We start from the raw sequence: 24,094 nt of genomic DNA on the forward strand, positions 1-24,094 counted from the left end.
ATCCCGGGCCCGTTTTTCGGGGGGAAAGTCTATATGCTACAACACCGGCACTATTCATGCAGTTATTTTAGGCACATATGTTTTAACGATAAAGATCTTTCTATATCTCTTCCTCGCGTATAGACAGCTACGCACCTGCTGGCGAACAATTTATACGGAGCAAAATCACATGGTAGTTCGGCGCAGTAGATCCGCGCAAAAAAAAAAAGAAAAGAAAAGAAATGAGTGTAGCCGACCCCGGCGAACCCCAATAATGACCTCTTTATTGAGCCAATGGAAAACTTCGTTCCATTTAATTTTCAGTGCTAAACTCTCGCGAGAATGAAAGAATTCCGCGGGAATTCGCCGGTTGAAATAACATCTGATACAGGGTTGTCTTTGTTATTAAAATCGATAAAATTTCTAATAAAGAGAAATGCCACCAAAGAAAAGGAATCCAGATAGTAAAACTAATTCTCAAGCAAAACGTAAGAAGAGGAAAAATGATGACATGGATGACTTTGATGAAGACTCCGGTGGAGAAATGGACAACAACACAAACAATGGCACGGAAACAGATGAAACATACGATGTTGTAAGTTCGCCAAGTCTTTTGTTACATTTGGTGTATGCTCTTACGGTAACTCTGTCCTATGGAGAACTTTGTGTTATTTTATGCTATAATCATCACAGAATTTCTGTATTGATGAAAATAAGGTAGACTACAATGTGACCTGTCGATTATCGTATCATTTCTTCACATCCACTCGGGACACAGTTGCATCAGTGGTTAACATTGGGACTTGTCACATATTTAAGATGTAGTATTTTAAAAGGACACTCCTAACACTCCCAATACACATGCAGTATGTTTGTTCTTGCTAATATTTCCCGTAATCGAGCCTGTAATACATTGTATGGGTAGTCGGACGTTTCGGCCCAGACACTTCGGCCCAAAAGTTGGGACACTTTGGCCCAAAAGTTGGGACACTTTGGCCCAGACGTTTCAGCCCAAAAATTTGGACACTTCGGCCCAAATTTTTGAGACACTTCGTCCCAAAGACATTTCGGCCGAAAATGTTTCGGCCCTAATTTTTTTTTTGTCTGAGACACTTTGGCCCATATTTTTCATTTTGCTAACATCACCCATATTATTGCATTTCCACAACATTATAGCATATTGACACTTCGGCCTTAAGACACTTTGGCCTAAGGACACTTCAGCCCAAAATGTAAAATAAAGATTTTCAATTATTCATCAACCAATTCCTTTGGTTCTTAGGTATTTAGTTTCATTTCATCATTATATTGATCATTTGTTTTATTTGCTTAAATTTCGCGCATAATTATTTTTCAACAACATTACAGTATATTGACACTTCGGCACGAGAATTGGTACGATTGAAGTGAAACATGGTTAAATACGCTAATTGTTTAACAAAAACATACACTGATTGGCACGCGCCCTTGTGTACCCCCAGTTAGGTATGAAATGTCAACTATGAGCAGTTTGAGAGTCTAATCTATTTGACATCCATGTCATTTCATTGCATACCATTCCTTAGCTGCTATTAGAAAAACGAAATATGTCGGGTTAGACTATAAGTTTCATTGTAAAATAGAAGATATAAGTATTTATAGGTTCCCATTTTTCGCCAATTAATATATGAAATTTCAATTTAAACCCACGAACATGACTTACATATATTCACAAGTTTTTTTTTAAGGTCTTGATTTCAAGGGCCAGGGCCTTTCCAATTGGGAAAAATAGGGAATATTTGCTTGGAATTGGGGAAAATGTTTCATACAAAGAAATAGGGAAAATACCAATCCAGAGTGCTTTAAGGTAAAATTGGACTCCTTCTGACTTTCTATTTGGTCAAAGCTTACCTCATTCAAATAAGCAGAGGCCAAAGAAATTAGATTTACTTAAGAATTTTGAAGCAAAAATTGTAATCTGTGGGCCTGTGAAGAAGATTTATGAATGATTTGGTTACCCTGCTTGATTTTGTTTTCATTGAGAATTTCAAAGCAAAAATTGGGGAAAATACCTGCTTTCTAGCATTGGGAATTGGGCCTTATTTTGGCACACTACAGACCCTAAAAAAAATCCCCGATTCATCCACCAAAAGTCCTTTTATGGATAAATGCATTCAAGATATTTTGACTTGATATTTCTATGGAAATAACATTTCGAATATTATTTGAAAGATTGTTTCGTCTGATACGTCAAATATTTTGTTAAATATATATACATTATGTTAAAATATTTTAGATCCATATACCGTAAAATATCTCTATCTTAAAGTCCAAGGGACTTCGAAAAAACTTCGAGATATCCAAAATCGATCTTGAGTATATTATTTTTAAGGAGGATATTTCATGTTTTAAACTAAAGATGAAGCGTGTATTATTAAATGCGTTATCATTATTGTGAGCATTACCTTCAAGCGCACTTCGGCAATTTTGTGCGTTTATCTAACCCAAATGTTAATGATATAGCGTGTATCATTCAAAACGCTACCCCTGAAATCGGGCGTGTTAGTTCATAATTGGCGGTGAACTTCATGCATAATGTTGGAAGGCTTCACTAATCACCCAAGCTGTTGAACCAATTATTGCGACCTGGGACTACTCAGAAAAGACAAGCGTGGATTAGCGGTTAGTAATTATAATTGGTGTAGCCGCAGGCGTGAATATGTGACTTAACGACGCCGGGCATGGTAAGCAGAGCGGAAAATTGACTGCACTTCGAGATAAACCAGGTGAATTTAGGGCATGGGACCTTGAAAATACTTTGACACAAGCGGGGTATTCGAGATTACCATGTTCGAAATATCAGAAGTTTTTAAAATCATTTATATCGGGAAAACGGCCGGGACCGGCAGTTGACTTTGACTCAAGCGGGGTATTCGAGATAAACCATATTCGAGATACAGATATTTTACTGTATAATGATTTTAATAAATTGCAGATATTTGTGTTGATATCGGGAGGGTGTGTGTGACAGGACAAATGATCCATTTTCATGGTTTAGGTCTTATGATTTATTCTCGGGTACGTCAAGGCAGATGAATTTTTCATTTTAAACAACGGTTTAGTCACCAACTTTATCAAGCAATTAAAAAATGGTAGGAAAATGTGAATTATGAATATTAAGATTCACACCTTGTGTTGTGTAATCATTCAGGGATTTTTTTAGGGTCTGTAGAGGACCGAAATTCGGCCCCATTCCCAATGCTGAAAAGCAGGTGTTTTCCCCAAAATGATGCCTAAAATTTCCCAAATGATGGATGCTTTCATGAGAATATGCCATGAGGGGCCATCCAACCTCAGTGCCACTCTGTTGCAAAAAAATTGTGATAGTTTTTTCTCTGCCAAAGACCGGAAATTAAAGCTTATTTAAGCTAGCCACATTGATAACAAAATATGAAATGGTTAACTTTTTGCTTGTTTTTCTTATTTATTTCTTTGAACGAAATTTTCCAATTTCGATCAAATATCGCTATTTTTCCCAAACTTGAAGGCCCTGGCCCCTGGATTCAATGGGTTAAAAAATCCCTGTCATCAGTCTATGTGAAAGTTTTTTTGACAACGCAGGACATTCGGTCCTGTGTAATCAATGAACACACCGGACCGAACCAAATTTTGTCAGACCGAAAAACCTAATGTATAAAAGTGAAACACGTGAAAATGCAAAACCAAGGAAATCTTATTTATTATACCAGTAATACTATACCAGGGATCCTTCCCGCATAATACTTTAGACGGTCCATGCGGTTTTAATCATATTCATTTACGTATTTGGATTTGTGTGATAGTTTTTACTTATAACAAACATTTAAATGACTCCGCGTCAAAATAGTAAAGCTCAAAACCGGACAGTGAGACATCGGACATACCGGTCCGGTGTAAAAAAAATGACGCATCGGACCTTAGGCACTGCACATCGGTCAGGTCCGACGGTCCAATGTCTTTCGCATAGACTGTGTCATTAGTAGTTGTGTTAAAACGTATTGTGTGATATATAAAATGTGCCTAAGAAAAAAATAAAAAAAAATAGAGGGCCAAAGTGTCTAAAAAATTTGGGTGGAAGTGTCCTACATTTTGGGCTGAAGTGTCTTTGGGCCAAAGTGTCTATTGTATGTATATACCTAATTAAAGGTCAAGGTCTTTTTATCACTTAGTAGGAAACCCTTGTGGGCAGGATACAAACCCAAACATAAGCTCCATAATATTACAACTTGGTATGTTTGATCACCATGATGAGAGGAAGATGCTTATAGTTTTTCAAGGTCAGAAGTCCAAGGTCAAGGTCGTAGTATTACTTAATAGGAAAACCTTGTAGGCAGGATACAAACCCAACCGTAAGCTCCAGAATATTGCAACTTGGGACATTTGATCACTATGATGAGAGGAAGATGCATATTGTTTTTCAAGGTCAAAGGTCAAGGTCGTAGTGTTACTTATTAGGAAAACCTTGTAGGCAGGATACAAACCCAACCATAAGCTCCAGGATATTGCAACTTGGAACATTTAATCACCATGATGAAAGGAAGGTTCCTATTGTTTTTCAAGGTTATGGGTCAAAGGTCAAGGTCGCAGTATCACATCATTCATATTGTTTTTTTATGCAAAGAAAGTATGTCATACAGGATTCCAACTTCGACTAAATACCTTATGGGGCCAAGTGGGCCCCTAAATAAGAAATCATTTTAGCCCACATGAAATTTTAGTAGCCCACACATATAAAATTGAAGAACATGGTTTTTTTCTTAAAGAAAAAAGAAACATCAGGCCACTCACATTGCAATTTATTTTTTAAAAATTAAAATATTAATATTCAAATTCTGTTTCAAACACCCCTCTCTCTCTCTCTATCCCTCTACCTCTCTCTTTCATTTCCACTCTCATTTTGTTAACCTAGCATAAATATTAGTCTTAGAGTTCATGGACTTATGATCTTCGTGGTGTCCGACTTCAACACACGCTTCTTCAGACTTTTCATGCGATTTTGAAATTTCTCAGCTTTACAATGCTGTCAGGTTTATAACTCGGGCAAACTGTCATAACGACTTGACCTTTCATGTCATGTTTTGTACCCACAGCACACGTCATCCCCTTTTCACCGACATCGAGCCATATTCTCCCCTTCTTTCCACAATGGTAAAAACAGATGCTTTCTTTTCGTTTGAAGTAACCCTTGAGTTGTTCAACTTCTTCTGGTTTATGTTTTGGAAGGTTTGATACATCAGGAAAGTCTCGCAAAGTGGTAAAATCTCAACCGGAAATTGAACTTCGTTTATATTAGATTCTTAGCAAGTACTGAATAAAAGGCTTGTTAACTGTCACGGTTTTTGTTATGAAGATCACCGTTTTGTCGTGAAGGTCACCGTTTTGAAAGTTTATATCTCCAGACTAATGGTGCACACCTAAAATCTTCACACTTTTATTTACAGATCATTCTCCAAAACAAAAGAAAACATTGATTAAATCACTGGTTTATGACATATCATGTATATTGTACTATTGTTTAAGATGTCTGATAAGGTTTCAAATTGATATGCATGACAAATTCACTTCTTGTTTAATGAGAAAAAAATATTACAGATTTTTAAAGTAAGATTGTTTAACGTCCCTCTCGAGAATTTTTCACTCATATGGAGACACCATTGCTAGTGAAGAGCCACAAAATTTAGGCCCATGCTCAGTGCTTACGGCCTTTGAGCAGATAGGGATATTTGTCGTCACACAGGGCCTCAGATTTTGCGGTCTCGTCGGTCCGCCCCATTTAGCCACCTCTTACAACAAGCAAGGGGTACTCAGTGATTTTGTAAGACCCATTTTAGGTCTCGGTATCAGCCCTTTCCCCTCCCAAAAATTACCAATTTTTTCCCAATCTAGCTTCCACTTTTCCCCATAATACAAACGGGTGAAAAACATATTTGTTGAAAAATAATTTCAATGTGAAAAGTTTGATGTGATATATTTGGCATGTTTACAATAATGTCTAGGTTTTCCCAATTTGATCAAAATGTTGACAATTTTTCCCACTTCAAAAGCCACAGAACACTTTTGAGAAATATTGAAAAATTACTGACACAGATGACCTAATATAATTCAGATCCCCACGGGAAGAAGTTTAAAGTAAGAAGAAGAAAATTAGTTTCCATTCAATGATACATACTGTACATTTATTAGACTAGGAACAGCAGCATTTGGTATATGTTATAAGTGACAAGCATGGTGTAATTTGATTGATATTTCATAAGGCTTTAATTTCTAGCAAAAGTTTTTGATGTACATGTGTTCGACATTTGTTTAACCTGGAAATGCATGAAATATAAAGAACATGGCTGTATTTACCTGCATTAAAGATAATACAAGTTTTGTTATCGCATGTCAAGCACTGTACAGGGGCCTGTCACTTTGATATGTGTTATACAGCTTTTTAGAACTCCTCTGAAATTTTCTGAAGATGAGTTGAAGTCAGATATGATGAAGAAATTTTTGGGGGGGACAAACTCATTTGCATTTGAAGATTTTGCAGAAATCATCACAAGAGGCACGTTTCAAGATTTAACATGTGTGTTTTTATGCACGAGTCTTTAAGTTACCTGTACCCCAAATTTGCTTGGATGTGACTTGAAGGGATCCTTGTATGATTTTATTATTAAGTTACTAAAAGTCTTATGGTGAAATGTCTATTTCTATTACTGAAAATTCTGTAATTGTGAAAGTTTTGCTCTTTTATATTCCTCATTTTCATTGAGATGCCAGAGGTAATAATCTTTACTTGCACTTGCTTTTCCCTTTAGAAATTAAACTCAATTTCTCAAATCTAAAAATCATGGTCTTTAAATTGTCACCAGTTCCATTAACGGAAAGAACCAGTGATTTTTTTTGGTTTTTCAAACTACCACCCCTCCTTTTGAATTGGGAAAAATTAGCGACATTTTCCTCAAATTGGGAAAAATCACTCATAGTAAATTAAAATGGTAAAGATGCATAAAATAATCAAATTTTTGTTTGAGGTTTATTTCAGATCTGATTTAAAATCATAGAATAAATATGTATTGGAAGTCACTCCTAAATAAATATCATTAACTTTTTCTAAGAAGCACTTATTGTCTAATATCATAAAGAAAATAATAAATTATTAATTCACCATCATTTGTACCCATAATCTTGTAAATATTATATTAATAATCAAGTTTCCAGAATGTCTCTCCTGTTTGTATTATTCGGAATTTAGTAAAACCCTATACTGTTGGCAACTTCCTGTTATTAGCCTGACCCTACATATAATGGCGGTCAAACATGAAAGTGTCAACAATATGGCTTAATGTGTATCTGGAAACTATATACTTCGCTGCATATCTGCTTATATGGATGCCTTCATTGTTTTACATATTCTTTACAAAAGCTTTTTGCATGTGCAGTGGTTTGGAGAATAAAACTGAAGAAAAAAACGTATTTACTCTTTGTCAACAATATACGGTAACCTTTTTTTTTCAAATGGCCTAATTTCCCTAGATTAAAAATTGGGGAAAACACATAGATATAATTGGGAAAAACTAGCTATTTTTTGTGAGGGGAAACAGCCGAATATCGGTGGCATTTTGGCCCAAAAAAAATTACTGAGAACTGTTTATTATTTTATAGATTCTGCTTTCAGACTCTTGAGGGATCAATGCTGAATGGGGAACTGCTGATTGGTGGGGGGACGAACTGGGACCTAGTTGGAAGAAAAACACTACCAAAGGGAGGTAAATATGGATTAAGATAAATCTATATGTATATGTTGTGACTTTGGTTGTAAATTGCAGATGATTAAAAGTTTGTTTTTGTAATGATAATTATCAATGATTATGACATGTTCTCTTTAGCTAAGAATGTAGGTGGCCCCAATCTTTGGCGTCCACACAGAATGTGCAATTTGCTGGGAGTCAAAGTTAGATCTGTTATATCCGGATGCACAGCATGTCACAGCGTCATCATCACGGCCGAGGGAAAGGCAATGACATTTGGTAAGAAATAAGCAGCATAAATTTAGCAATCTGCAATAATATCTTCAGAACAAAGTTGAAAATATTAGCAATTAATTGGTTTTATTCTTTGAAGTTAAAGAATGTTTTTGGAGATGACTGTTTTAATGAGATACTGTACCAATCTTGAGTTTCTGACTATCTCTGTCATTAACTATGTCTGTGTAATTGTAGGTAGAAATGACAATGGCCAACTTGGACAAGGGGACACCAACAGAAAAGACCTTCCCACAGAAGTACCCCTCCTGCAGGGTCTCAATATTGTAGATGCATGTTGTGGCAAAAATCATACTTTGTTTCTTACAGGTATGTATTAGTATTGCTCCAAGTACATTAAAATAACAAATTGGGGCCAAAAAAACCAGGACTTTTTTTCTTCTCTTCTGAAATAGTTGGAAATATATTCTCAATCAAGATGGTTACATTTGTTCCTTACATGAATTCTCAAGCCAGACACCCAGGACTTCCTGATTCCAGATTTGGACTCTGCAATTAAGAATGGATTGTCTATGAATTTCATGGAAGTGCATGTTTGTTTTTTACTCAGATGCAAATCATGTCATTTAAATATGGAAAGTTTCACACTTGCTCTAATTAATGTACAGTATTACATGTTTTTGAAAACAACAACATACAGATTAAATAATACTTTTAGTCCTAGATTTGGAACATGTTATAGGATTAGCAAAAACTGTTATTTGACATGCAGGACCATGTTTCACTTTTCTGTTGACTCTCCTGACCACAGTCTTTCTTAAATGTGTTAAGTTTACACAACTGTGATTTCTGGAGCTGTTTAAACATTGTAGTTGGTGTTAGGAAGTGAATTGGACTTTTTTTTAATCTCACCTGATCAAAATTTTTCTGTTATCTGTCTGTGAACTTTTTACATTTTCAACTTCTTCAACTTCCTTTCAAGAAGCGCAAGGCTAAATTTCAACTAAACCTGGCCCAAAGCAGGTAGAGGAGAATTCAAGTTTGTTTATTTGAGAAACCACACATACATTCAAGGGGGGGGGGGGGGGGGGGGGCAGTTAGAAATATTGTTTTAAAAAGGGTGGGTGGGTGGTAGTGTTTTCTTTTTTCTCAACAACTAGGGGCCAGTTGCACAAAAGTTAGTTAAGTTTAACTGGCAGTTAACTTCAAGTTAACACTATAAATGTTCCAAGTTAATGACAAGTTAACTGTCAGTGAAAATTGACTATTAAACCTTCGTGAAGACATTGGTATGAGATAGGCAAATTACAAGGCATAGAGTTCTTGAAATTTTTTTTACTTTTTATCAGGACCCACAAGAAAACCCACATCATTTATGAATTACTATTAAATAAATTACTTAATTACCTCTTTATTGTTATTGTACATATTCTCTTTCAAAAACCAATCAAGATTGCCTTTCTCCACTGCTGCTAATATGTATGCTAAGGTGGGTTTTTTTAATTGGCAGGCTTAGTGAACCATCTAATCAGCTAGTTAGACATCACACTGAAAACTATCAATGTATATACAAGTCAGAAATAGTCTTTCATAAATCAAAACGGAATATGTTATGATGAAATGAGAATTTCCGTAATAAGTCAAAGTACAACAAAGAATTATTTTTGTTCACCTTAGAACTGACGATGATAAAAAAAATTTTTTTAGCGATCTGCATGAAAAAAAATTTCTGCCAGGACCGGAAGTCTGGCGGTTTTTAAGAACTCTGAGCATAGAGTACCCCATTCCTCAGAATATTCATCTTTGTCTTTAGAATAAAATTGATCATTACCAAATAGGAACAATTCAAGATGCTTGTAAATAGTTACATTGTTGCATTATTAGTGCACAGTCTCACTTATAATGATATACCTGGTAATTAACAAAACTTGTGGAAACCTTTACAGCTTGCAAGTGTGTAGTGTTTGTGTGCACCATTTTGAAGTCAGCTAATTCAATTATGTGATCCTAAACTTGCCATTTATAAAGATATATTTAATAGTAAAGTAAATGAAAACCTTTGTATTAACTTTGATTCATATTTGATTGACCTTGGTTTGGTTTGGCTAGTTTTATGAAACAAAAACTGTTCTTTATATACTGAAGGCTCAGATGTAATTATTGACCACTGAAGCAGGGCTTGTTTGCCACCTGAAGGCCTGAATGTAATTATTGACCACTGAAGTAGGGCTTGTTTGCCACCTGAAGGCCTGAATATAATTATTGACCACTGAAGCAGGGCTTGTTTGCCACCTGAAGGCTTGAATGTAATTATTGATCACTGAAGCAGGGCTTGTTTGCCTCTTGTACACCTAGAGCTGTCAGTTAGTAACTCAACTGATGGATACCAATGATAATTCACTTTATATTCTGGCAGAGGAATTGGTTATGTCAGATGGTGAAAGTAGAAATAAACCAATAAATATTGATTATGACGAACTTTTTTAAATAAAGAAATATGAAGTATATGTATATTTCCAGGGATTAACAAAAACTTTGCTTTATCCGTAAATTTGCTATGTCCTTGTTCATTCTAAACGAGTTTTACTGTGTAGAGAAATTCCTTAAAAATCTACTTAGAAAAGTGGGAGTGCATCCTCATGTGGTATAGATTCAAATTTGTTCATTTTCTGATCCCTTTGAATTTGTTCACTACTTGGCCCCAGGTCAGTTTAATTTAATGAGGGGTTAAAAATGTTGCATTGGAAAATAAAGGAAAACGTTCAAGATATTTCTCACAAACCTCAAGTGTCCAATATGTCAAATTAATTTGCATGTACATGTATCTTTGCAGCATAGATTGTATTTTGATTACTCCATGGTTCAAGGTGGGGGCAACATAGAAGTGTTTTGAATGGGAAAATGCTAACTGCTCAGGTCATTAATGTGACCTATGGGTGTTTTTCTTTTATAAGCCTTTCTTAAAATAATTATTATCCTCATTTGAAGATGTCCTTTCTTTAAAGCTGGAGGATGTAGACCCCTACAAAACTAAAGAACATAGTGATGTGTTTACATTTGCAATTATTACAGACAAAGGTCATGTGTATGCATGTGGAGATAACAAAATGGGTCAGCTTGGACTTGGTCATCAGAGCAGCACCATCCTTGTTCCAACAAAGGTGAGAACGTAGCATGAGGTCAGATACAATAAAAGATGACCCAAGTTGCTAGCTTCCAATCATGACTAAAAGAATTGATTCTGGAATGAAGGGTCCACATTAGGCCAATTCAACTTAATCAGTAGATTATCATCCAGGGTCAGCAAAAAGTATGGGGCGGGTGGGAGGATTTTATTTTTTAATTTTTATTTTCTGGGAAAAATATTAAAGACAAACGAGTTTTTTTTTTCAGCAGATCAGCATCATTTAATGGCAGATGGATATCAATCTATGCTATTTTCATACACCAATTCCAGGTTAAGCTTTAATTTAAGGATATAACAGAAATATACCTAACTTCCTCAAGATTTACGTCTGTAAGAACGCGAGAAATTAAGAAAACCATATAGATCTATTTTCTTCACGTGGCTTTTCACGTTCCTATACCGGAAATGTAAACAAGAAGTGTAAATACCGGAGTCGGACATGAAAATATTCCGGAAATCGCAAGTTTCGCAAAAGAAAAAAAAAAATTCGGGGCGGGCCAATTTTTGAGGGGCGGGCGGGGATGATGATCTATCGATTAAGTTGAATTGGCCTTAGACTTGGCAAATTAATCCTCTGAGTCAAATTTTCATTTTTGTTTATTATACCTCCCGTACGAAGTTCTGGGGGGTATATAGGAATCACTGTCTGTTTGTCTGTGCAGATTCGTGTCCGGGCCATAACTTCTTTGTTCTTTGACTTAGGCATACCATATTTGGCACACGGGTAGATCACCATGAGATGATGTGTTGAGTACCTTCATGACCTCTATATGACCTTGACCTCAAGGTTAAAATTAAAGGGTTTTTTTTTTTTTTTACAATGGATTCATGTCTGGGCTATAACTTCTTTGACATAGGCATACCATATTTGACACATGAGTGTATCACCATGAGGCGATGTGTCAGGTACCTTCATGACCCCCATATGACCTTGACCTCAAGGTCAAAATTAAAGGTTTTTACAATGGATTCGTGTCAGGGCCATGACTTTATTCTTTGACATAGGCATATCATATTTGACACATGAGTGTATCACCATGAGACGATGTGTCGAGTGCCTTCATGACCTTGAACTTTGACCTCAAGGTCAAAACTGATTATAGGGTTTTGACATAGTCATACCATAAGACATGGGTGTATCACAATGAGACTATGTGTCATGTACATTCATGACCTTTTTATGACCTTGACCTTTGATCTCAAGGTCAAAATTGTAGGTTTATGCCATGGATTTGTGTTCGGACTATATCTTCCATTTTCTTCTACAAAGGCATACCATATTTTTACACTCAGGAAAGAGGTAATTTATACCTATTAACAACACCCTTTGGGAGATTGGGGTAAGCGGGGGGTATTCTTAGTGAGTATTGCTCACAGTACATCTTGTTTTGATTGTTTTGAATTTCAGATATCATACAAAGGTCCTCCTATCAGGAAAGTAGCAGCCGGTGGAGAATTTTCCATGATTGCAGATATAAGAGGAAATTTATACTCCTTTGGGTGTCCTGAATATGGTCAATTAGGTACTTGTGTACATCATTAGCAAATCATAGTCCAGTGTTTTAGCTCACCCGAGCTGAAGGCTCAAGTGAGCTTTTCTGATCAAAATTTGTCCGTTGTCTGTCATCGTTGTAAACTTTTCACATTTTCATCTTCCTCACCAAAACCACTAGGCCAATTTCAACCAAACTAGGCACAAAGCATCCTTAGGTTAAGGGCTCTCAAGTTTGTTCAAATGAAGGGCCATGCCCCCTTCAAAGGGGAGATAATCATAAAAATGCAAAAATAAGGTGGGGTCATATAAAAATCTTCTCAAGAACTACTAGACCAGAGGAGCTGGAATTTACATGAACAGTGCAGATTCAGGTTTGTTAAAATCATGACCCCTGGGGGTAGGACGCGGCTACAATTGGGGGTCAAAGTTTTACATTCGAGTATAAAGGGAAAATCCATAGATATAGGCCAAGGTGACTTGGGTGAGCGATGTTGGCCTTGGGCCATTTGTGTAAGTTCTTAAACATCAAGTCTATGGAAAGCCCTGTTTATGTGAACATGCACATACTGTACATATGAATACCCCTGACTGAATCAGTATCCCTGTAGCCACCTGTCCTGCTGTCCCTGTCAGGGACATAACAGAATTATTTCAGCAAGCTGCTTCAGTTTGTTTACTATAAATAGAAATAAATTTCTTTTTAGAAAATGCATGAGGGTATTAACTTCACCACTTCACGCAGGCATACTTATGAAGTGGATGACACTTGATGAAAAGTATGCTCGCGTGACATATTGCTGTTCATACCCTCATGTATTTTTAAAAATCAGTGTTCATATGCACATTGTTTACAACTGCAGCATATTCAATGAGAGAATGTCTACCTTTACAATTTGTAGATATATCAAAGGCAAAAACATTGGAAATGTGTATTTATCAGTCATCAAGAAGGTTTCGAAAGAGATTAAGCAAATTGAGATTGCAAGTTTTAACTCCAGGTGTGATTTATGAAAGTAGACAGTTGTTTTCGTGATTTGATTGAATAATATGCTAGAAACAAGATACTGATTCACATATAATTGTATGCCAACCATGAGTGTAAGCTTCAAGTACATGATATAAGTAAAATGGTGAACACTACTGGAGTTATAGACTTGATGGGCCATTTAAAAAAAATTTGATGAACACGTACATGTACATGTATGTTTCACATGAAAATTATTTAAAGAAATTGAATTTTGGAGCCTAAGTTTGTAGATTAAACAATATAGGAACTTTCAAAGAATTTATGTATTTGTTAGATGTTCAACCATGAATAGAATTGTCTGACGACAAAATATCAATTGTACATTTTGGAAAATGTCTCTAGACATAAAGTTACTCAGGCCACACCAATTTGTAAAATAGTTCTTCGGATTTTCAAACAAAAAAAGTGAGGCGAGAGGGCGAAATTATTTTACAAATATTTTTAATTTTGGAAATAAAAGTTATGAGGCGAGTGAATACAAGAAATATAGATATTTTTAATTGAATTATGTGTAATTTTAAAAAGCGAGCGCTTAAAAATAAAGATTTAAAATCAGATATCATTTGTTTACCACATAAATTTAATATTTTTCAACTTTGTTGATATAGTTTACAATAGATAAGAAGTATTTCAGGTTTCAAAGACTTCTTTATACCTAATACATGTACTTTGCAACATTAACTGATAAGGTCTTTGAAGAATTTTATTTAACATTTCTATAAACTTTCGATTCAGAGATATGCATATTGCTAGGGATATGTCCAGTTTTGAAATCTCCATTGCATCGCTTTGAACATTTTCTTGAATTTTGATAGGACATCACCAAACCTTTTGTGAATTTGTCGTTAACTGTCGGTCTGGTTAAAATAGTCCTCAGTACACCTTGCTTGTCATAAGAGGCGAATAAATGGGGTGGTCCTTCAGACAGGACTGCAAAAATTGAGATCCGTATCACAGCAGGTGTGGCACGATAAAGATCCATCCCTGCCATAAGCGGTGAGCATAGGCCTAAATTTTGCAGGCCTTCACCAGCAATGATAACATCTTCATATGAGTGAAATGTTCTCAAGAGAGACTTTAGACAATATATAATCAATCAGTTAATTGAACACTCCGGTGGTAGTCCCTAACTAACCATATTGGGTGCCCACTCTCTTGGCCCCTTTGGCCTTTTAGCTGATAGAGAACACATACTGAGCTTTTCTATATTTATTAGAATAACCAGACATATTTCATAACATGAAACGATTGAACTAAAATGGACATAGTGCACACAGGGTGAATTGGCAGCTACGGCCGCATGTTACATGTACATGTACAAAGTAAAAAATTGCAGGTCTAAAGGGATATCCGGAGTACCGACCATAGGTATTAGGGCAAACCGGTGGCCTCGTGTGAGCACGAGAGCCGACGTCCCAGACTGCGACATCAAGGGACCGAAAACGGGCCCGCCCGATCTGCTTTACCCTGTTCCACCAAATAGCCCCCCGGTGAGTCATACCAGTACCTCCCCCTGGTATTCCGGAACTGGGGTCTCCCCTCCCAGTTAAGGAGGTGGAGAGGACACCAAGACTGCAGTCCTGGGTGCCCCAATTAACTTGAATCAAAACTTTTTCACGTGAGCCGCTATACACAGCTTTCTACTTCATATGAGCCAGTACTTGCTCATATGAGCCACATTAGTCCCTCTGTCTTTGTATGACAGATGGGCAGGGAACAACAGGCCAGATCGGACGGACACATTCTTGTATTATATCCCCCCAGACCTGCCCTGATTAAGTAACAATGCGACATGTGTAAAGAAGGGGAAAGTAATGGATGGTGACCAAAATTAGACCAAACAGTTTACAGTGTTTGTCAGTCAAGCTCGCAGTTGCACTTGTGTCTGGTTGAGTCCAGTTGAAAAGAGGTGTGACGTCTGTTCCTTCTGCATGAGGTCTATTTCTGGCCTCGATTCTGAAAAATATGAACTGGCAGCAGATTACATAGTAGGGCATATGGCAATGGCTTGTCATTGCATCATTTTTTATTTTTGGAAATTGGGAAGGGTGGGTGGGGAAAATTCGTGACTTGTCTGCTTGTAGACGGAAATGGAAGAGGCAAGTATTGGTCCGTTTGGTTAAGTCTTACTTGGTGTGCGTTATACGAATACGTCGTACCACGGTAAAGCCACCAAGGTGATAACACAAAAGTAATATAAGCAAAAGAACTTCGGTCAATTAAGCTGGATTATTTGACATTGAATTCAAATAATCTTCATTAATTGTACGCTGTTGATGATCTCTAAATAGTGGCATCGAATAGCACTTCAAAAGTTTCATTGGCTTCCAGTTTGATTGCAGCATAAGGAACAACTTCCAATTCAGTGTTATGAAGTATCGTACATATTAAGATAGATATCATGAATAATTTAACCGTATTACACTGTTAGGAAATTTCTCGAGAGCTCGCGCTTCTGTCATTTGTCACCACATACATCAAGGTCATTTGTGCACTTGTATTATTTTATGGATATTTTTTCACACGTGGGCAGGTATTATTTTTTGATAATATTATAATTTGGAATTATTACAAATAGAAGCGGTGAATCTGACGAACTAGATTACAAATTGGCATGGCCTCAGAGATATTGTCGAAAGTTGACATTTAACAATGGTTTTCTGTAGCAATAGATTTAAGGTATATGTAAACATGGATTTCTTTAACTAGGTCACAACACAGATGGGAAGTACTTTGTAACCAGCAACAAAATGTCATTTCGTTGTGAGACACGACCTCGGAAGGTCAATGTCTTTATAGAGAAGGCTAGGGATGGCCACATTTTACCCATAACAGACGTGGAAGTTAGAGAGCTGGTGTGTGGGGCAAATCACACTGTGAGTCATTTATACATGTATGTCAAGGTTATAGTTTTGGTTGAGATGAAATGTTTGCAAGTATACATGAGTTTCTAATGTTTGGATGCTAGTTTGCTGAAACCGTGGAATTTCCAGTGATATGTTTATTCAACAATATAAATGATAAAACAGGGTGGAAAATGTTGTACCTACATTTTAGTTTTAATGAATGAGGTTTCTACAATGTATTTTGTTTTTGACGATGGAAAGGAAGATGGATGAATAATGTACACGTATGTTGTAGAAGGTTCTTTATATTATTTTAGGCAGTGGTAGATTCTAAGAAGAGGGTGTTCACATGGGGCTTTGGGGGATATGGTCGGCTTGGACATGCAGAACCAAAGGATGAAATGGTTCCACGTCATCTAAAGTTTTTTGATGGTCCCAACAGAGGAGCAACCCAGATACATTCTGGTTCAACATTCACTTTGGCTACCAATGAATTTGGTAAAACTCAATCTAAGAAGTTGCTCATGTACATGTAATTTCTGATACTGAAGTGGAAATATTGCACTGGTGAATTTCCATAGAATGTTTGCATTTGAATAACAGAATTCATGTTGGAATCTGTTTGATCAATTCCTCTTATAGGTCAAACATTGCATGATCTTAACTACAAATAAACTCTGCAACTTTGCCACAATCACTGTTGAGCATGGACACATTAAAAAATCCTTTTATAACATTGATTCTATGTAAATACTGTACCTTATATATTTCTGGAAAAGAAAGGATAACTTTTTGTGAAATTCCACACATTTGTTTGAGCTGATATTTAAATGTTTTATTTTAAGGAGCACTGTACATGTGGGGGATAAATAAGCCTGTAGGAGAGGCAGCCATGTACCCCAAACTAGTTCAGGACCTCAGTGGCTGGAGAATCAGAAGTGTGGGGTGCTGGTAAGAATTTTATTGGCATCAAACTAAAAGTTAGACAAGCCATATGGGTCTTATCTGCCAGACAAATTAATTCATTTTTAGCTCACCTGAGCTGAAAGCTCAAGTGAGCTTTTCTGATCACCCGTATTCCGGCGTCCGTCTGTCCGTCCGTCTGTAAACTTTTCACATTTTCAACTTCTTCTCAACAACCACTGGGCCAATTTCAACCAAAGTTGGCACAAAACATCCTTAGGTAAAGGGAATTCTAAATTGTTAAAATAAAGGGCCAGGCCACCTTCCAAGGGGAGATAATCAAGAAAAGGTAAAAATAGGGTAGGGTCATTAAAAAATCTTCTTCTCAAGAACCACTGGGCCAGAAAAGATGAAATTTATAGATAAGCTTTATTAGGTAGTGCAGATTCTAAATTGTTAAAATCATGGCCCCCGGGGGTCGGATGGGGCCACAATAGGGGGTCAAAGTTTTACATACAGATATATAGGGAAGATCTTTAAAAATCTTCTTCTCAAGAACCACTGAGCCAGAAAAGCTGAGATTTATATGAAAGCTTCCTTATATAATGCAGGTTCTAAATTGTTAAAATCATGGCCCCCGGGGGTCGGATGGGGCCACAATAGGGGATCAAAGTTTTACATACAAATATATAGGGAAAATCTTTAAAAATCTTCTTCTCAAGAACCACTGAGCCAGAAAAGCTGAGATTTAAATGAAAGCTTCCTTATATAATGCAGATTCTAAATTGTTAAAATCACGGCCCCCGGGGGTCGGATGGGGCCACAATAGGGGATCAAAGTTTTACATACAAATATATAGGGAAAATCTTTAAAAATCTTCTCAAGAACCACTGAGCCAGAATAGCTGAGATCTATATGAAAGCTTCCTTATATAATGCAGATTCTAAATTGTTAAAATCACGGCCCCCGGGGGTCGGATGGGGCCACAATAGGGGGTCAAAGTTGGTTGTTTTTTTGTTTTTTTTTTGATATAGTGCAGATTCAAGTTCGTTAAAATCATGGACCCCGGGGATTGAAAGGGGCCACAATAGGGGATCAAAGTTTTACATACAAATATATAGGAAAAATCTTCTTCCCAGATCCATTAAGCCAGAAAAGCTGAGATTTATATGAAAGCTTTCTGATATAGTGCAGATTCAGGTTTGTTGAAATCATGCCCCCCTGGGGTAGGATGGGGCCACAATAGGGGATCAAAGTTTTACATACAAATATATAGGGAAAATCTTTAAAAATCTTCTTCTCAAGAACCATTGGGCCAAAGAAGTTCATATTTACATGAAAGCTTTCTGACATAGTGTAGATTCAAGTTTGCAAAAACCATGGCCTCCAGGGGTAGGTTTGGGGCCATAATAGGGACTACGGTTTTACATGCAAATAGATATGGAAAATCTTCTGATATGGACCAAGGTGACTCAGGTGAGCGATGTGGCCCATGGGCCTCTTGTTTTTCTTCATCTCATTCTTTCTACAGGTGTAATAGGTAGGTTGAGAAAGATTCCATTAATGTTTGGGTCAAATGGTCAGACTCAGTTTGGCAGTGTAACCAAAATTTATAGAGAACTATTTTTTCTTTAAATTTTGTATGTGCTAAACTAAAGAAGAGATAACTCTCTTGTTTACTTGGTCAAAGTTTCATTGGTCACTGTCACAATTATTGACTGAATGTAAGTGTTGTTGACACAATATGAAAAGCACAATTGCAGTTTTGCTTCTCATAGATTAGCAGAGATGACAAGAGGAGCAAGAAAACAACATCAATGGATTTTGAGGTCAAAAGGTCACATGTAAAGGTTACAGTCAGTAATTATATACACCAAATGTTACAGATTCAAGTGAAATACATCGTACATTTCGATATTTCATTATCATACTTGCTACTAACATTGTAGCAGGAAAGAAGAAAATTTTCTTGATATCTAGGTCAAAGGTCAAGGATATATCAATCTAAAGGTGATAGTTGAGTGTGTAACCTATTTAATATTGCCATGTTGTGAGGGGATTCCTTCATTTCCCCCAATATTTGTCAAGTTTGCATCTACTGCTTTCAAGTGTATCTAGGAGATTTTTCTTGCATAAATATGTTTCAAGTATTGACGCATTACTTTTTAGTGAATTTTCATTTTATCCAATTATAATTGCTTAAAATTTATATTAATGGAAGTTCTGGTGTTTTTGGTTCAATTTCTTCACCGTGTCAATAAACTACCATTTCCAGTGCTCCAAATGCAGGATTTGGATCTTACATATTTTAAAATACCTCACCCAGCAGAAGAGGGCAACCCCCCCCCCCCCCCCCCCCCTTCATTTCCCCTTGTTGCTATGTTACTCAACCGGCTCCAATGGCAGCCAGGGTTAGTAATTCAAAGACTGGGCAAGTATTATATTTATATCACTAGACTCATTAGCCCAGAGGGCTACATTACTGAAAAAGTTAAGGGTCCAACTCTGCCAATTGGTTAAAAAAAAAAAAAATGTTAAATGATATTTTTCTGATTTTATTTAGAAAAATATAATAGGAATTCTAAATATTACTTACACTTGTTAATAGATTAATCTGCCTTCCATCATAAAAGGTCTATAAACTGCATCAGCTCATCTTCAGCCACCATCCCTACCATTGTTAAACAGACAACTTTTTCACCCTTTAATGCTCTTTGTCATGGTTTTATATAAATTTTAATGTTGGATTTTATATCCCAAAAATTTGGTTACAAAAAGTCTAGAATCTTGAAAATAAACCATTGTGGATTATTTTGTGCTCTTTGAAAGTCCTGCTTTACATTCTTGCAATTAGTCTATATTTGAATGCCATACTGTTATTTTCAGCAATAAAAGCATTTTGGTAGCAGCTGATGAGAGTTTAATATCCTGGGGACCAAGCCCAACTTATGGTGAACTGGTAAGTAGGAAAACAGTCAGGAATACAAACACCTCTTTAGAGCTTGTCGTAAGATCATTTATGACTACATATTTTGTCCCATGCTTTTGGAAAAACATACACACATACATGTAGGGGCTGACTTGCCAGTCCATTTGTTTGTCAGTGTCACAGAAAATTTTGATGTGGCCCATATCACCAAATACTTTTTATTCAAATTTTATATTGATATGTACATGTATACTTTACAATTGGTAATCATATCTTTGTGCTGTTATGCATTTTCACCATGTCGTCCTATTAAACAGAGAACCCTGGGGGTGTTTAATTATACTACTCAAAATTTGATAAGGATCATGGATATTTTTCTGTTTAAAATATTAATAACTGCATAACTGGCAATATTTTGTCCAAGTGAAATAAAAAACGTCTTCAACAAACTTGCACGTGCATTTCATGCCATGGGAAATGCGTTTCTCATCACAGTTTATGCTTTTGCTACCATTGCACGATTTTCACTCAGGCATCGGTGTCTGATTTTTTCTAAAATTTCAAACTCACTTGAGTGTTTATACTACGCTTATCAACACAATGCCCCCTCAACGTGTAAGGCGTCGCCTGACGACAGAACAGCTGGGCAGATGTATTGGAATGCTTGACGCTGGCTATTCACAACGTGACGTTGCAAATGCACTAAACGTCAGCCAGAGCGTTGTAAACAGGGCCTGGAACCGACAGCAAACTTTTGGTACAGCAGCACACCGACATGGGGGTGGTCGTCAGAGGTTGACAACCCAACACCAAGACCATTTTGTGGCTCTTCAGGCACGACGCCATCCCTTCTGGACAGCAACCAGCCTACGTAACGACCTCCTGAATGCCTCGGGGGTGAATGTGTCCACTCAGACGATACGGAATCGGCTTCACAATGCAGGTCTCAACTCGAGAAGGGCATGTTTTCGAGTCCCTCTGACTGTTCGACACCGGCGGGAGCGATTGGACTGGGCTGAAGATCATGTCACTTGGACACAGAACGGTTGGGTTCAAGTTCTGTTCACCGATGAGTCCAGGTATTGTTTGGACTTTACACACAGGAGGCACTGAGTGTGGAGACGACAACGTGAACGTTTCCATGATGCCAACATCAGTGAACATGACCATTATGGTGGTGGTTCCATCATGGTCTGGGGTGGAATCAGCAGGGATGGAAGAACAGATCTTCATGTCCTGAAGAGAGGAACAATGACGGGGGTGCGGTACCGGGATGAGATCCTCGATGTTTACGTCAGACCCTACGCTGGTACTGTTGGCCCTGAGTTCATCCTGATGGATGATAACGCCCGTCCTCATCGCGCCAGGGTGGTGGAGCAGTACCTTCAGCAGGAGACAATTGTCTGTATGGACTGGCCAGCGCGCTCGCCGGACTTGAACCCGAATGAGCATGTATGGAACATGCTGTAGTTTGCCCTTTCACGCTGTAGAGCACAACCCACGACTTTGGCAGAGCTCGGAAACGCCCTCGTGGAAGAGTGGAACAACCTTCCCATTGGAAAAATCCGGGTGCTTATTGACAGCATGGCTCGATGTTGTCAAGCCGTCATTGATGCAAGGGGAGGTCATACCCAGTATTGACACTTCATCGACTAAGTGTAATGATGGACTATCCCCAAAAACTGTGTAATTCTTTCTCTGGTTTGTTGTTAACTTTTTGTAATGAAATGCCTTTTGGTGTTGTTATCAGATTTCAAGCATTCCGACCGTATTGATAAAAGTTCATGCCGTTCATGAATTTTCATTCATAACCTGAGTAAACACGTTTCTGGGTCAAATTTATGTCTTTTGTTATGTTAGTGGTAAATTACACACATATAACCTAGTGATCCTTATCAAATTTTGAGTAGTATATTACAACTTAGTAGACTGTTTGACTACATTGATTATTAATGATAGTGCAAATAATAATCAAACTAAAAAAATTCCATCTATCTTTAACAGATTTTAGTTGATTTATTAAAGAAATAAGCTCTCTCTTCGTCCCTCTCCCATTGCCACTCTCTATTTTCTGTATCCTTCTGTATTCATATATGTAAAATGGGGGTGATCTGGTTCTTTTGAACATCACAATGTCGAGATGATAAATTCTAGATATGTCCAAAATAAACAAATGTTGCGAATAATTCTAGTAAATATGAATTATAAGGAACTTCTGTATGTTGACTACAGATCAGGATCGTTATCACAGAAATTAACAAGTGGCAAAAAAAAAAATAATTTGAATAAAATAGGTAAAAAAAAAATTTTTAGGTCACCTGAGTCATACAGTCAATTGCAGTGCTGATTTGTAGACTAGGGGAAAAAAATAAAAACTTTCAAAGTTTTATTGTGGTGTGATGGACTAAAAGCTTTCGAGAGTGTTCTGCATTTACATTTTCTTTAAAATTGTGAGGCACATAAGTACAGTATTTTCCTCTGCTGAGGATTGAACCTGGGATTTCTGGCAGTCCTGTGCTGCTTGACAGACATCAAACTTGCTATACTGGTACATCTTAAGGAGTAGATGACCCTTATTGATTTTGGGTTCACATGGCCAAGGCAATCTGGACATCCTCTATATTTTGAGAATCATTTGCTTGATTGACATTAAACTTGGTACACTGGTACATCCAAAGGAGTAGATAACTCCACCCCTATTGATTTTGGGGTCACTAAGTCAAACTGGACATAGTAAGATGTTGTCTGCTTAATATCTTAAGAACCCTTTCTTTGACAGTCATTGAACTTGGTACACTGATTCTACTTCAGTAGATGATCCCTATTGCATTTGATTTCACAACTCAAATCTATAATTTATATTAAATACTCATTGTTTAAGAAATATTTATGCTTTTTTCGCATTGATTTGGAAGTTTTTATGAAAATAGAGTGAAAAACTATCAATTTGATAACCTTTTTCAATTTTGCACCATGAGAGCATACATGTTTCTGAAATATTTTTATATTTATATTTTACTTTCATTTCTGTTTCAGAATTCTTAATTGTAAAATAAATGCACTTATAATATTTATTAAGATTCGTATGTGCATTGTTCACAACTGCAGCACATTCATAAGTTGTAGTTCTGGCTGCTGGTTGTCAGGCTGTGTCTTCATTCCAAACCAGATTACACAAAATACCATATGTTTGCATTTGACAATCAGAGACTAGAATACAATAAAAATTCCATTGTGTGTGTGTAAATTTACAATTCATCTCATTAAATATACCACTTTCATTTTTAGTGCTATGGGGAAGACAAAGCTAAGTCCTCGACAACACCACAAGAAGTTAAAACCTTGTATGGTGGATATGTACAAGCCGTTGGCTGTGGATATGGACATGCCCTCCTTATTGTCAGGTCTGATTCTGAGGAGGACAAAGAGAAGATAGAGAAAATTAATGTGTTTAAGCCATAAATGGCCAAAAGCAAATCTTTGGGGATATCATCATCATGTACTTGTAAATCTTTAGTCACTGAACAAAACCATTGAGTCATATTGATATTGACTGCACATTTTTCTACCTCCTTTTGGTATAGAATAGACAAAACCCTGCAATAATCATTATTTTCATGTTATAGACATGTCAATCTGCGTATTATTGTTTCTTTATGTTTGTTTTTAGGATTTTACTCAGTATTAAATGAAAACTTGCTGAAGTAATTGTACAGCATAAATGAATAAATATACATGTTCTT

At 36.7% G+C, this 24,094-nt stretch overlaps 1 protein-coding gene across 2 annotated transcripts in view; it reads left to right on the plus strand.

The window, feature by feature from the left end:
* The first annotated feature begins 260 nt into the window (after positions 1-260).
* Positions 261-24,094, plus strand: part of LOC125646914 (protein RCC2-like) — a 25,288-nt gene continuing 1,454 nt past the window's right edge. The window contains exons 1-11 of one of the 2 annotated variants that reach the window (XM_048873561.2): positions 261-574; positions 7,658-7,748; positions 7,869-8,009; positions 8,202-8,333; positions 11,037-11,125; positions 12,560-12,674; positions 16,383-16,549; positions 16,837-17,017; positions 17,365-17,470; positions 20,309-20,381; positions 23,640-24,094. The exon at positions 23,640-24,094 is cut by the window's right edge and continues 1,454 nt beyond it. In XM_048873561.2, coding sequence (XP_048729518.1) covers positions 416-574; positions 7,658-7,748; positions 7,869-8,009; positions 8,202-8,333; positions 11,037-11,125; positions 12,560-12,674; positions 16,383-16,549; positions 16,837-17,017; positions 17,365-17,470; positions 20,309-20,381; positions 23,640-23,813 — 1,428 coding nt within the window. In that variant the 5' untranslated portion in view covers positions 261-415 and the 3' untranslated portion in view covers positions 23,814-24,094. Of the gene's footprint in view, positions 575-7,644; positions 7,749-7,868; positions 8,010-8,201; positions 8,334-11,036; positions 11,126-12,559; positions 12,675-16,382; positions 16,550-16,836; positions 17,018-17,364; positions 17,471-20,308; positions 20,382-23,639 lie in introns of both variants that reach the window. The other variant, XM_048873571.2, reaches the window with a different exon arrangement.

Source organism: Ostrea edulis, chromosome 1 (assembly GCF_947568905.1).
Source record: "Ostrea edulis chromosome 1, xbOstEdul1.1, whole genome shotgun sequence".
NCBI classification, from domain to species: Eukaryota; Metazoa; Mollusca; class Bivalvia; order Ostreida; family Ostreidae; genus Ostrea; species Ostrea edulis.